This window comes from Chlorocebus sabaeus, chromosome 25 (assembly GCF_047675955.1).
Source record: "Chlorocebus sabaeus isolate Y175 chromosome 25, mChlSab1.0.hap1, whole genome shotgun sequence".
NCBI lineage: Eukaryota > Metazoa > Chordata > Mammalia > Primates > Cercopithecidae > Chlorocebus > Chlorocebus sabaeus.
In genome coordinates, this window is record NC_132928.1 from 1413538 (window position 1) to 1427719 (window position 14182).

Genomic DNA, 14182 nt, shown 5'->3' on the forward strand with positions numbered 1-14182 from the left:
CTTGGGGTCCCCTCACTGGTGATGCACCACGGGGGAGAAGGGTCCTGTGTCCTTAGTCACTGCCTCCCTCATTGTAGACAGCAGCACAGCTGCCCCCCTGGGGCCCCCCTGGGAATTCCAGTTGCCCTGCCTATGGCAGGTCAGAGCTGCCCTGGAGCAGTGGGTGACCTGCCTGGGATGGGCGTCAGAGCCCCAGACAATGAGGCCATGGCTGGGAGTGATATTGGGGTGCCCACCAGACCTCGAAGCTGATGCACAGTTTTGGGAGGTAATGGAGAGGGGAATCTGACCTCCAGAGCCCTGGACCGGGTCCCTTCTCCCCTGGTCCTGACAGGCCCTGGGTAGCTCTGTGCTCCCGTGGCTGGTGGCTCTGGAGAAGCACTCCCTCCCCACAACCACCCCAGCAGCCACACTTCAGCCCTCATCCCCTCCTAGGCCTGGCCTCCTTGACTGTCCTCGGCAGGGGCCTCTGCTTCATGAGGCTCTGCATGGCTGCTGCAGGCAGGGGTTGGGCAGTGGCCAGACCTGGGCAGGAGTCCTGTGCAGCAATCAGGGTATGCTAGAGGGCGGCATGCTATCTTGCTCTGTGGGTGCTATGTTGCCCCACTATGCCAGCACTGTGAGGAGGCCCTGGGCATTGAGTGGGGTGGAAAGACCTGACCTGGGGTGGGGAGGAGCAGGGCCCTGGTGGGGGCCAGGCTGGATCTGTAGCCTCAGGGAGGTGGCTGGGACACAGGACCAAGGGGTCCTGGGGAGTGGGTAGTGAGGGGCAGGTAGGGGGTTTGGGAAGGCCAGGCTTCTGGTGGACCACTCAGAAAGGTGAGGAGCAAAGCCTGTAGCTTGAAAATAGCGCCCAGAGAGGGCAGCCAGGCCCAATGTGGCCTAGAGAGGGTGTCCTGCTGGGCAGCCATGAGGGCACCTTGGAGCGAGGGTGTGGGGAGGGAGGTCAGCAGTCCCTCAGGCCCCTCTGCCCAGCCTGAGCTACATGCCCTGAGCCTGTGCCCTCCCGGTCTGGGATGGCAGGTGCCTGGCAGGGTCAGGGGACACTGTGCCTGGAGGGATCATGCTCCTGCCTGGGGCTGGCCCGTCTCTGGCTCTTGGGGCCGGGAGATTGTGTTCTCATGGCCTCCATGCCTAGGATGCTGGTGCACCCGCCCTACTCCTGGGGCTGCCTTGACCCCCGCTTCCTACCACAGGGCACACCGGAGGATGGCCAGCCCTTCCTGTTCTCTTCAGGCCTGGCTCCCTGCTGGCGTGCACATGGCCTGAGTATGGTGGCTGTGTTGGGCCTGGCCTTCAGGCAAGTGCACTGGTTGCTCCACCTCCATGGCTTTTTCCCTTGGCATTCACTGCCCTGAAGGTCTGGCTGGGCATCCAGACAGGGCCCAGAGATGGGCACAGGGACCGGGCAGGCATGGGAGGGCAGAGAGTGGAGCAGAGATCCTTGGTGGGGCTGGGATGGGGAAGGCATGGCCTTGAGACAGCCCTTGGGCCCCTGCTTCCTGTTTCCAAAGGCACACCCAGCACCCCTAGTGAGGCCACATGAGGGCTCCTGTCAGTAGGATGGCTCACCTGTTGCAGGGGCTCTCCCTGCCTTCCTTGGCTGGGGAAAGGAGATGGGGGCTCCCACAGGCAGGTCACCACTGTGCACAACCGTACGAGGTGAGGATCCCAGAAGAACTCCTTATGGCCAGCCCCATCCCAAGGTCCTGCTTGGATCCAGCTGATCCTACACTTAGAGGCCACCAGCCACCCTGCCACTGTCCGCAAACCCAGAGAGTTGGGGGCACGTCCATAGCTGGTGCTGGGGTGTCAGCTGAGTGAGTATGGGCTCTGGGGTGTCAGCTGAGTGAGTATGGGCTCTGGTGGGCATCCTGCTGCTCTGACTTGTTGGGGGCTCAGCCAAGCCCCTTACCTTAGGGCTACCTACCTGGGGACTCCAGGTGCCTGCTGCTGTCTCCCTATTAGAGGCTCTACCCCACTGCAGGCCTTGGTGCCAGTGGCCAGTCCCTCAGCTTAGCTATTTTTATTCCTTCCACCTGGAATTCCAGCTCTGGAGGTCCCCTACCCATCATGGCCTTGGGGCATCCCCCTGCCCCTGGACCCAGGCCCTGAGATCCTGAGTAGGCATCTTCTCAACTCTCTCAACACTGTGCTGACCCATCACCAAAAATCCAGCCCAGACCACAGCCTTGATGGCTTGTTTCTGTTTTTTCACTTTTCCCATTGTTTGAAACTCACAAGCTATGACTAAAATAATTTCTTTCATAGAAAGAAAAGGAAAAAAAAAACACAACACATCTATTCGTCTAACTCCAGTGGACAGTGAATATAGCAGCATCAGATATAACATTAAAACCAAAACGCAGAATTTGAGGCAGAGGATGGCGGTGTCCCCTCTTCTGGGCTCTTGGGGCGCCCCGCCTGGCCGCGTCTCCTCCTCGCACCTTGAGGGTGGGAGCCGGTTCACAGTGGCAGAGGCTGAGGCGCGCTGACCATGGGGCAATCAGGGATATGGGCCGGGTGGGTTCAGCGGCCTCGTATTCATTCCGGGGCCAGGCAGATGAGTTAGGAGGGGCCGGGCCATTGGCTCCAGGAAAGCGGACCTTTGCTCCAGTCCCGCCATGAGAGGCCAGGAAGGGGGCCGGCCCATCTCAGGGCTGTGGGACCTTCGCGAGCAGCACAGTGGGGAAGGGGGGGTGATACCCCCCAAACCTCCGAACAGCCCCCAAATGAGACCAGCAGTTCTGGGCAGCCTGGGGGACTGGACCCCGCTGTGGACAGGCGGAGGAAAGGAAGGGACGGGACGAGAGGCTTCTATCTCTCCTGTGGCTGGATGGAGTGCAAGTGGGGAGACCCGAGGGCAGGGAGGAGGGGCTGGGCAGCTGCAAAGAAGAGGGCGCAGCTGAGTAGCGCAGAGACGGGCGGGGCCTGGGGCGCAGCAGGCCGGCTCCCTAGGAGGAGGACCTGACGGTGTGGTAGCCCTGGCAGGGCGGACCTCTTTGGGAGGGCCTCAGTCACTTGCCTCCGCGAAGCCCCGGTCCTCTCCCAGGACCGAGCTTGGTCTTGGGGTTGGGGGCTGGGAGGCGCTTCAGGCTTTCCCCAGTAGGGTTCCTGGTCAGGTGGGTGGTCAAACCCCAGGCAGAGGAAGGGGTGGCACAGGCGTCGGCGCGCCTGGAGCATTCCAAAACCAGGCGCTTGGAGAGGAGCCCTAGGATCCCAGGGGCACGGGTTGGGGACCCGACTCGCTTCATGGAACCTTCCCAACTAGACACAGGAGTGGATGGAACCTTACAGGTGATTGGGGAGGAGGGAGCTAGTGGGCTGAATTCCCTGCTCTGGATCCCAGATTCCTGGGCGGTTCCCAGGGAAGTCCCACCCGCGGAGAGAAGCCCCGCCCCATCGGAGCCTTGTCCCAGAGGAGCCCCACCCACAGGAAGGAGCCTATGCAGGCCACGCCCCCCAGAGCCACAGTCCGCATGGAAGGGGCCCTGCCCTGGTCAGGAGAAGCTCTGCCCCCTCCAGGCAGAAGCCCCATCCACCATGAAACCCCACTCCTAAGGAGGAGCTCCGCCCCCAGGGAGGAGCCTACCCCAGAGCCCTGCCCCATCCTAGAACCCCGCCTCCTTCAGGAGGAGCCCCACCTGCGGGTAGAAGCCTACCTAGTGCCCCGTCCACCCAGAGCCACGCCCTCGCAGGAAAAGCTCTGTCCCACCCAGGAGAAGCTCCGCCCACCATGTAGCTCCGCCTCTGTCCTGGGGAGCCCAGTCTCCAGGGAGAAGCCTACGCAGAGCCCCTCCCCATCCTGGAGCTCCGCCTCATTCAGGAGGAGCCCAGCCACCAGAGAGGAGACACTGGCTCCAGCGAGGAGCCCTGCCTTTAGGTAGGAGTTCTGCCCCCAGGTAGGAGCTCCACCCCTAGGGAGGAGTCCCGCCCCCAGGGAGGAGTACTGCCCCTTTTAGGTGAGAGTCCTGCCCCACCCAGGGAAAAGCCCACCCCCAGGCAGGACCCGCCCCGTCCAGGGGGAGCCGCGACCGGTGCCTACTTGCAGGTGTGCACGTCGTAGACACGCGTGCACTCCTGGCAGCTGACGTAGCAGCACCAGTGGAACACGCAGCGGCACTTCTCCCGGCGCCGCTCCGCTCTCGCGTTGTGGCCGCGGCCGCAGCAGAGCAGGTCGCAGCCGTCGATGCCGTGCGAGCTGACGTTGCAGGTCCGGTCGCGCGTGCCGAAGGAACCTGTCTCGGGGTTGGGCTCGCAGAAGTTGGGCGAGGCCTCGTAGTAGACCAGGTCACGCTCCGTGGGCACCTTGAAGTAGGTGTAGCGCGGCCGCAGGGTCTCCACCCATCCGCGGGACTCCCGGTGCTTCTCCACCACCATCTCCGAGGCGCTGTCGTACTTGTCCTTGAGGAAGTCACCGATGGCGCGGAAGTCGGGTTGCGACCACCAGCATGTCTTCACCTCGCAGCTGCCCGACAGCCCGTGGCACTTGCACTTGAGGTGCATGTGGCTGGCAATGGCCTGCGGGGCACGCGCAGGAGCCAGCGTCAGGGCGGCCCCCTGGTGCGCCTCCCCGAGGAAACAGCATTACATGTCGCCCGCAGCCCACCTGCTCCATAAAGTCCCCGGGCAGAGGGGGCAGACTCCCAGACAGGGCCCCAGGGCCACCCCCTTCCTATGGTGCAGATACTGGTGCCTGCTCCCTTGCCATACCCAAGCCTTCCCAGGTCAGGGCTTGGGGGGCTCCCCTGTCCCCGTCTCCTAGCTGAGTACTTCTACACTGTCTAGGGTGGAGTGAAGGAAGGACAGAGTTGCAGCGTGGGATGCCATACACGAAGAGCCACGGCAGTCAGAGTGCAGGGATGCAGGGGGATAGGCGTTCCTTCTGACCCTGAGGACCCAGGCACGCTGCCCAGAGGAGGTGTATACGGCCTGGTGGAAAGGCAGGAGTCCTGAGCATGAGTAATAAGAGTGGCCCAAGAAGCTGGTCACTGTATGGGTACTACAGAGGAAGAGGAAGGCAATGTTGGGACGTAAGGGGACGTCCTTACCTGAGGGGATGGGGCAGGACCTGGCTGAGGAGCAAATTGGTTTCTCCTACGGGCAGTGGAGAACTCAGCTTCTTTTCCCTTCTTTCTTTGGGGAAGGGGTGGGGGTGAGTGTAAAGGGGCATGTGAACATCAGAACAGTCTAGGTGGCACTGCACTGTGGCAGCCACTGGCCAGACAGGAGCCCGTGAGGCATGGCAGTGCAAATTCAGAAGTACTATAAGTGCCAACTGCATGCTGGATTCCCAAGACTTAGTGTACAAAAAGGATGGGAAACAACTCATTCATAATTTTAATACTGACTACATTATTGAAATGATAGCATGTCGGCTATCCTGAGTTAAATAAAATTTAGTATTAAAATTTGTTTCTGGCCGGGCAGGGTGACTCATGCCTGTAATCCCAGCACTTTGGGAGGCTGAGGCGGGTGGATCACTTGAGGCGAAGCCCGGTGTCTACTAAAAATACAAAAATTAGCCAGGCGTGGTGGCAGGCACCTGTGGTCCCAGCTACTTGGGAGGCAGAGGCAGAATTGCTTGAGCCAGGAGGGGGAGGTAGCAGTGAGCAGAGACTGCACCACTGCACTCCAGCCTGGGCTACAGGACAGAGTCTGTCTCAAACCAAACCAAACCAAACCAAACCAAACCAAACCAAACCAAAACCAAAACCAAAAAACTTGTTTTACCTGTTTACTCTTTAAATGTGGCTACTAGAAAATTTATAATGATCTTTGTGTCATTTGTGGGACAAATTATAATAATCCATGAGCCATTTGTGGCTCCCATTCTACTTCTATTGGACAGTTCTAATCTAAGGCTTCAACTGGGCTCTGGGTCCCAATCTTGCCTCCTCCTCATCCCCTTCTGGCTCTTTCTTGAACTCCTCCCTCTGATATTGACTGTTTCCTATGGGCATCTGCAGAGTAACATATGCCCCGCCCTGCCCAGTCTAGTTTATCTAATATCCATTTTATTTCCTCTTTTGTTTTAGTTTTATGTTGGATCAAACTTACATAGGTGCATACTTTAGAGAGTCCAACAGTTTCCAAGACCTGTTTAGATAAACAGGAATTCTGGTCCTACATGCAGCCCCTTGCAATGTTTACAACTCTAGTAACACACTTATCTTGACACCTCTTGATTTTTCAGCATTAGGCATTATTTATTGGCCTCTCGCCATGGTGGATGGCAGTTAGTTTTCTCTCCTTACTCCACCATACTGATGTATACTTCCCAAACACCAACCACTCCTGCCCTAAAAACTAGCTTAATTTCACATCAGTATTCACTGCTGGTGGTATTGGGACAACTTTAAGTGTCATACATTATGATGACTTCTTTTCCTCAATGACTTTTTGTAGTTGGTATTATCAATGTACCTGTAACTGATTCAGCCTCAAATTCTCCCTTACTTATCTAAATATTCTCTTCAAAATGTCCAAACACATCAGCTATTCTATCAATTTCATCTTCTTGCAGATATTTTTTTTTCCCAGAAAAGATATTGTAAATTTTTTGGAATGTCCATGTCTAAAAACAATCTTTTCTACTATCCCATTTAATCGATAGTTTTTCTGGGAAGTGAATTCTTCGCTTAAAATTCATTTTTACATCTTGGAATTCAAAAGTATTATTACTCTGTTTTCTTCTAGCTTTCATTATTGCTCCTGAAAAGTCTGGCACTAGTTTGATTCCTGATTATCAAGCCCAAACATTCTCCTTGGCAGCTTGGAGGACTGTTCTGTGTGGTAGGCTCTGAACTTCACAACAGTGTGTCTTGAAGTAGATCTTTTTCTACTGTTGTTCTAGTCACTTCGTGGGCCTGTTTGGTCTGAAACCTGTGCTCCACAGTTGTGAGGAAGCTTCCTGCCTTGTTTCTTTGCTGACTGCCTCCTCTTTTTGTTTGTCACTGTCTTTCTTGGACAGATCCTCCAAATCTTCTCCTTGCTCTTATTTTTAATCTCTCTCTCTCTTTTTTTTTTTTTTCTGTCTTGTGGGAGGGTGTCTCAACTATCTTTCAATTTGAAGATTTTTGCTTCTGTTATCATATTTTTAATTTCTAAGAGCTCTTTTGTAACCTGAATGTTTAAAATTACCATCCTGTTCCAATTTCATGGATATAGTGTTTTATCTCTTTGGGGATATTAATGATCATCCTTTGAAGTTTCATCTCTCTTTACAATGTCTCTTTCCCATAAATTTTGTTTGAGTTTGTTTGTTTTGGACTCTGCCATTGTTGTTGTTAGAGGCCTTCCTTAGAGGTCTGATGATCCTTGGCTGTCTGCTCATATTTAAACATGGGACACTAAAAATCTTATTGGAAGTTCCTGTACATGGGAGAGACTTGTCAGTCTTGGTCCTCTCTATAGAGTGATCTAGCTGCATTGCTTTATTGGGACCTTCCACAAGTCACTGTCTTGAAGTCTTTTTTGAGTTGGTCAGAGTCCCCAGAGCAGAATCTTCCATCCTCTTGCCTGGAGGATAACTAGGGTTCACAGCTAGCATTAGGAAATCAGGAGGAGAGAGAAAGGCATGAACTTCCATATGTAGAGAGAAAATTTTCACTTTGGAAGCTTTACTCTGAGATGTGCTTGGCGTCCCTCAGATCAGACACCTCTGCTTTGCAGAAAACAAACCTCCAGACTTCAGCCACAGGGAAAGGAGAGGCTGCTGCTTGGCTACAAAGAGTTGGGTAGTGGAGTGAGTGGGCTATAAAGTACTCTGAAAATCACCTTTCAACCAATCTTCCTGTTTTCAGTCCCATATTTATCTCAACTTATCAAGATATCAGATACTGGGAATTCCTAGACTGGTTCTCAAATTTCTCCTCTACTGGCTTAAGACTCAGTTTTCTTGGGTCCGCTTGAGTATTCATCTATCTGCTTTTAGCTTTCAAAGTTTTGTTAGCATTGTTTCCCCTTTATTTTCTGTACTCTCACGAGTATCCATCTCTATCTATTCATCCATCTATCTAATCTATTTATCCATACATCTTATCTATCTATATTAGCATGTATATCTATGTATAATCTCTATGCACTATTTATATCCATTTATATCTGTCATCTATATCTACTATTACCTGTCTCTACTTATATCTATTTATATTTTATTTATATTTATCTCTACATATCTATTTCTTTTAAAATTAATTTATTGTTATTTTAGTGGGTTCCAGGAGAGTGCAGACGGAAGTGTTCAGCTTCTCATCTTTAACTGGAAGTCTTTATTTGTTCTGCAATTTATATGTAATTCTTTTCCAAATCTATTATTTTTTTTTTTTGAGACGGAGTTTCGCTCTTGTTGCCCAGGCTGGAGTGTAATGGTACACTCTCGGCTCACCGCAACCTCTGCCTCCTGGATTCAAGTGATTCTCTTGGCTCAGCCTCCCAAGTAGCTGGGATTACAGGCATGCACTACCACACCCAGCTACTTTTGTATTTTTAGTAGAGATGGGGATTCTCCATGTTGGTCAGGCTGGTCTCGAACTCCTGACCTCAGGTGATCCACCTGCCTCGGCCTCCCAAAGTGCTGGGATCACAGGTGTAAGCCACCATGCCCGGCCTATTATATTCTTTTTATAGTTTCTAGTTTCCTGCTGCAATGTTCACACTTGTGTTTTAGCCTTGGGAACCTAAGTAAGCATTTTCCCCCTCAAAGTCTGTGTCTAATAATTCCAGCATTTTCCCCCTCAAAGTCTGTGTCTAATAATTCCAGTATCTGAATTTCCTGTGTACTTGTTTCTGTTTTTTTTTTTTTTTTTCTGATTAAACTCATTGTATCATCAGATCATGTGATAGATTATCTTTGATTGTGTGCTGGACATTGTGTTTTCTTTTTTTTTTTTTTTTTGAGGCAGAGTCTTGCTCTGTCACCCAGGCTGGAGTGCAGTGGCATGATCTTGGCTCACTGCAAGCTCTGCCTCCTGGGTTCACGCCATTCTCCTGCCTCAGCCTCCCGAGTAGCTGGGACTACAGGCGCCCGCCACCATGCCCGGCTAATTTTTTTTTTTTTTTTTTTTTTTTGTATTTTGTAGTAGAGACGGGTTTCACCATGTTAGCCAGGATGGTCTCAATCTCCTGACCTCATGATCTGCCCGCCTCGGCCTCTTAAAGTGCTGGGATTACAGGCATGAGCCACTGCGCCCAGCCGACATTGTGTTTTCTAAAAAATTATTATAGAAACATTTATAGGCTTAGAGGAGGGATATCGTCCTTCTCCAAAGAGGATTTTGTCTGCTTTTTCCAGTGTATGGGAGTACCAGCAATTTGGGATTACCTTAATCCAAGTTCAGGTTTTGAGAGATTTCTAGTCTGCCCATGTGCACAGGGCAAGACTACTTCTGGCTTGGCTTTGCTCTTCAGGGTCACAGCCTACACTGAGGAAGGATTTACCAGAGATCCCACCCTTGGTGGGTCCCTTAGCTCTGTGAGTCTGCTGGAAATGCAGTGCAACCTCTGTAGTCTCTTCCAGGTCAGCAAATGGACCCTAGACAAAAGCTACCCCAGGTACCAGGCTTGGGATTTTCTCTTGGATCAGGGGCTGTTAATTCCTCACTAAATGGTCAGTTATTTGACACTTAAAAATCATTTTATGGAAGTATAATAGACATACAAAAAAGTATATGTGTCATAAGTGCAAAATATACAAAATTTTACGAATTACCTGCCCCAGAACACCAGTGTCTCAGAAACCCCCATCCTCCTCTCTGTCTTTCCAGGACATAGATTCTCACAGCATTTTCTTGATGACTCATAACATTGAGCACCTTTTGTGTAGGTACTGGAATTTCTATATTTTCTTTCATAACATGGCTTTTAATTTTTTGGCCAATTTTCTCATTGGTTTGTCTATCTTTTTCTTCTTAGTCTGCAGAGTTATTTTCCTACCGTAGCTTCTCTACATTTGCTGCATATGTGAATGTGGATGTATGTATGTGAATGTGTCCTCCTCTATGGGTTGCCTTTTCAATCCCATAGTGGTGTGTTTTTATGGATGAAATTTCTTAATTTGAATATAGTCTATGTTATTCCACTTCTCTTTCAATGTGAGTGTTTTTTGGACTGTTTAAGACGCCTTTGCCTACTCTTAAGATCACAAAGATATTATATATTTTCTTGTAAAAGTTTCATTGTTTTACCTTTCCCACTGGGATTTATAATTGATTTTTACAGATGATGTGAGGTAGCAAGCCAGGGTTATGTTTTTTCCATGTTGCTATCTGTCTTAGTCAATGCTGTATTGCTACAACATAACACCTGAGACTGAGTAATTCATAAATGTATTCTTTCATGGTTTGGGAGGCTGGGAAATCTAAGATCAAGGTGCTGGCAGGTTACGGCTTGGTTTATCTACTTCCAAGAGGGCACCCTGAATGAATGCCATGTCCTCCAGAAGGGAGGAACATCATGTCCTCATATGGCAGGAAGGTGGGTGAGAGAGAGAGAGAGAGAGAGAGAGAGAGAGACATCCTCTTCTGCAAGCCCTTTTACAGCAGCATTGGTCCCTTCATGAGGGCAAGGCCCTCATGACCTAAACACCTCTTATTAGGTGCCCCCTCTCCAGACTGTTGCACTGGGGATCACGCTTACAATATATGAATTTTGGGAGACACATCCAGACCATAACACCACCCAGTTGACTTAGCACCATTTATTGAAAAGCCCATTCCTCCCATGGCACTGCACTGCCTCATCTATCATGAATTGGGTACTTATGGGGACTCCACACTTTTAACAGGGTGCTTTTTATAGTTCATCCTGCATCTGAAGTTGTCTTCCGTAGGAAGATTAGTCTGAGTTATCTAGTTCCTCACTGTTAAAAGGTGAATATCCCCTGTTCACTCTTCACCCCTGTGTGATCCCCTGATTCTACAGCCAAGGCCAGCTGCCATCTTCATGTTGCTAAATCCTGTGGATGCCACTTGGTCCTTACACCCGTCACTGCCCATCAGCCATATTTCCTCTCTTGGTAATCCACTGATCTTCTGACCAAGTCCTTTCTAACAAGCTGCTGTGGTCTGAATGTTTGTGTTCCTCAAAAATTCGTGGGTTAAAATCTTTACCCTCGGCTGGGCACGGTGGCTCACACCTGTAATCACAGCACTTTGGGAGGCTGAGGTGGGTGGATCACTTCAGGTCAAAAACTCAAGACCAGCCTGGCCAACATGGTAAACCCCATCTCCACTAAAAATACAAAAATTAGCCCGGTGTGGTGGCATGCGCCCACAGTCCCAGCTACTCAGAAGGCTGAGGCAGGAGAATCGCTTGGAACCCGGGACATGGAGGCTGCAGTGAACTGATGATGCCACTACTCCAGCGAGACTCTGTGTCCCCACCCCCCCAAAAAAAGAAATCTTTACCCTCAAGGTGACAGCATTAAGAGGTAGGGCCTTTAGAAGGCGATCAAGTCAAGTCATGAGGGTGGAACATCGTGAATGGGATTCGTGCCTGATATGGTTTGGATCTGTGTCCCCTCCAAATTTCATGTTGAAGTGTAATCCCCAGTGTTGGGCGTGGGACCTGGCAGAAGGTGTTTGGGTTATGGGGGCAGATCCATCATGAATGGCTTGGTGCTGTCCTCATGATAGTGAGTGAGTTCACACAAGATCTGTATGTGGTGACCTCGCCCCCACTCTGTCTTCCTTGCTTCTGCTCTGGCCCATGTGACGTGCCTGCTACCACTCCACCTTCTGCCATGTGTAAAATCTCCCTGAGGCCTCCCAAGAAGTTGAGCAGATGCTGTTACCAAGCTTGTGCAGCCTGCAGATCTGTGAGCCAATTAAACCTCTCTTCTTTATAAATTACCCAGTCTTGGGTAGCAACACAAGAATGGCCTAAAACGGTGCCCTTATAAAAGTAACCCCAGAGAGATCCACACCCTGAGTGAGGACACAGAAGGCATCATCCATGAGGAGCAGGCCCTCACTGGACAAGGAATCTGCTGGTACCATGACTTTGAACTTCCCAGTCTCCAGAACTGTGAGTACTAAACTTCCATTGTTTATAAATTATCCAGTCTAAGGTATTTTGTTGTAGCAGCACAGACAGACTAAGACACAGGCTCACGAAGCTTTACACGGCTTGATCTGGGTTGGCCTCTCCACATCAAGATGTTCTTTTTTCCATTACACTCTGTACTCTGCCCAGACCAAGTCGCTTGTCGTCTTTCACCTCCAGGCTGCCTGGGAGGCTCTCTCAGCCTCCCTCCCCCTAAATTACTGCCAACTGTCCTTAACATCGGGTCACCTTGTGTGCATTTCCTCATTGCAGAATTCCTCCCCATCTCTGTGGCTGCCTGGCTGTCTCCAACCCTGGGCTCTTCAGGGGTTCCTGTTGACCAGGCCTTTGCCTCCTCCCTCCTTCTTGGCTACCCCAGTCCACACGTGGGCTCGCCATCCCCAGGAGCGCATTGGATGCTGTGGTGCAGCTGGATGGTGCTAAGCTTTGCATACCCCAGGCAGGAGTTGAGAAGACCCTCAGCCTGGCCACCATCCTGCCATATGCCCCAAGGAACCAGGGCACACGCCCTGTTGAAGAGGCTCCTTTTTCCCAAGCACCCTTGCAGGCAGTGAACCTACCTGGCGCCCAGCCTCATTGTTGTGGCGGTTCATGGCTGAGCGGGCATCTGGCCGGTTCTCCCGGGCGTCGGCGAACTCCCGAGACACCATCCCACCAAACTCGATGTCCTCGCTACAGCCACCCCACTTCCAGCCCTTGCCTGGTGAGCCCTGGTGGCGGCTGCTGCAGCCACAGATGGTGGCCGTGCCCTCTGCACATGAGCGTGTCACCGCAAAGGCCACACCAGCTGAGGCAATGGCGTGGACAAAGGCTGACTCCCTCGTAGCTGTAGAGAGAGGAGAGATGCAGGGTTAACAGGGCTCAGCTCAAAGGACCGCCTTGGGCAGGGCAGGGGTCTTAGCTCATTTGCATTGCTGTAAAGGAACTCCTGAGGTTGGGTGGTGTATAAGGCAAAGAGGCTTACTTGGTTCACGGATCTACAGGCTACACAGAAGCATGGCTCCAGCAACTGCCTCTGGCAAGGGCCTCAGGCTGTTTCTACTTGTGGCAGAAGGGAAAGCGGGGGGGGGGGCGGGTAAAGGGGAACCAGTGTGTGCAAGAAATTACATGGTGACAGAAGCCAGAGAGAGGGGAGGTTGGTACCAGGCTCTTTTTAACAATCAACTTTGGCTAGGTACAGTGGCTCATGCCTGTAATCCCAGCACTTTGAGAGGGTACGGTAGGACTGCTTGAGACCAGGACAGCCTTTTCAACATAGCAAGACCCCATCTCTACAAAAATTAAAAATATTAACTGGGTGTGGCCCCAGCTACTTGGGAGGCTGAGGCGGGAGGATCACTTGAGCCCAGGAAGTTGAGGCTGCAGTGAGCCATGATAGCACCACTGCATTCCAGCCCTGTCTCAAAAAACAAACAACTGGGCAAGGTGGTTTATACCTGTAATCCCAGCCCTTTGGGAGGCGGAGGTGGGAGGATTGCTTGAGCCCAGGAGTTTGAGACCAGCCTTGGCAATGTAGCGAGACCCCATCTCTATAAGAATATTTAAAAATTAGCAAGGTGCAGTGGTGTGTGCCTGTAGTCCCAGCTATTCAGGAAGTGGAGATGGGAGGATTGCTAGAGCCCAGGAGTTTGAGGCTGCTATGATCACACTCCAGCCTGGGTGATAGAGCAAGACCCTGTCTTTAAAAAAAAAAGGCACAAGGAAGGCCAGCGTGTACCTGGAAAGATTGTCGACATCACCCATCCTGGGGATATGCAAATCAAAAAACCCAGTGAGGGGTTGCCTCACACCTACGGGGACAGCTGCAATCAAAGGGTCAAAGAGTAGCAAGTGTTGGCAAGGATGTGGAGAAATCAGACCCTGACCCTTATTCACAGCTGGATGGAGGGGAAAGGTGCAATCCTCTTGGGAGGCACTTTGGCAGTGTCTTCAAGGGTAAACGTACACCAGCCGTTAGGCTTGCCCCAGAGGAAACCTGTGTCTGTGCACAGACTTGTAAGCAAATGTTCACACAAGCCATAAACTGGAAGTACCCCAATGTCCATCAACAGGGATGATTAAAAAACAGTGGCAAGTCCATAACAGCATTTAATTTAGGAATAACAAGAAAAATAGC

General features: G+C 51.4%; 1 protein-coding gene across 1 annotated transcript in view; it reads right to left on the reverse strand.

Moving 5' to 3' along the window:
* Nucleotides 1-4041: 4041 nt before the first annotated feature.
* Nucleotides 4042-14182, reverse strand: part of WNT3A (Wnt family member 3A) — a 54159-nt gene continuing 44018 nt past the window's right edge. Inside the window, exons 3-4 of the mRNA XM_007988211.3 lie at nucleotides 12627-12892; nucleotides 4042-4521 (exon numbers count right to left, since the gene is read on the reverse strand). Coding sequence (XP_007986402.2) covers nucleotides 4042-4521; nucleotides 12627-12892 — 746 coding nt within the window. The remainder of the gene's footprint in view (nucleotides 4522-12626; nucleotides 12893-14182) is intronic.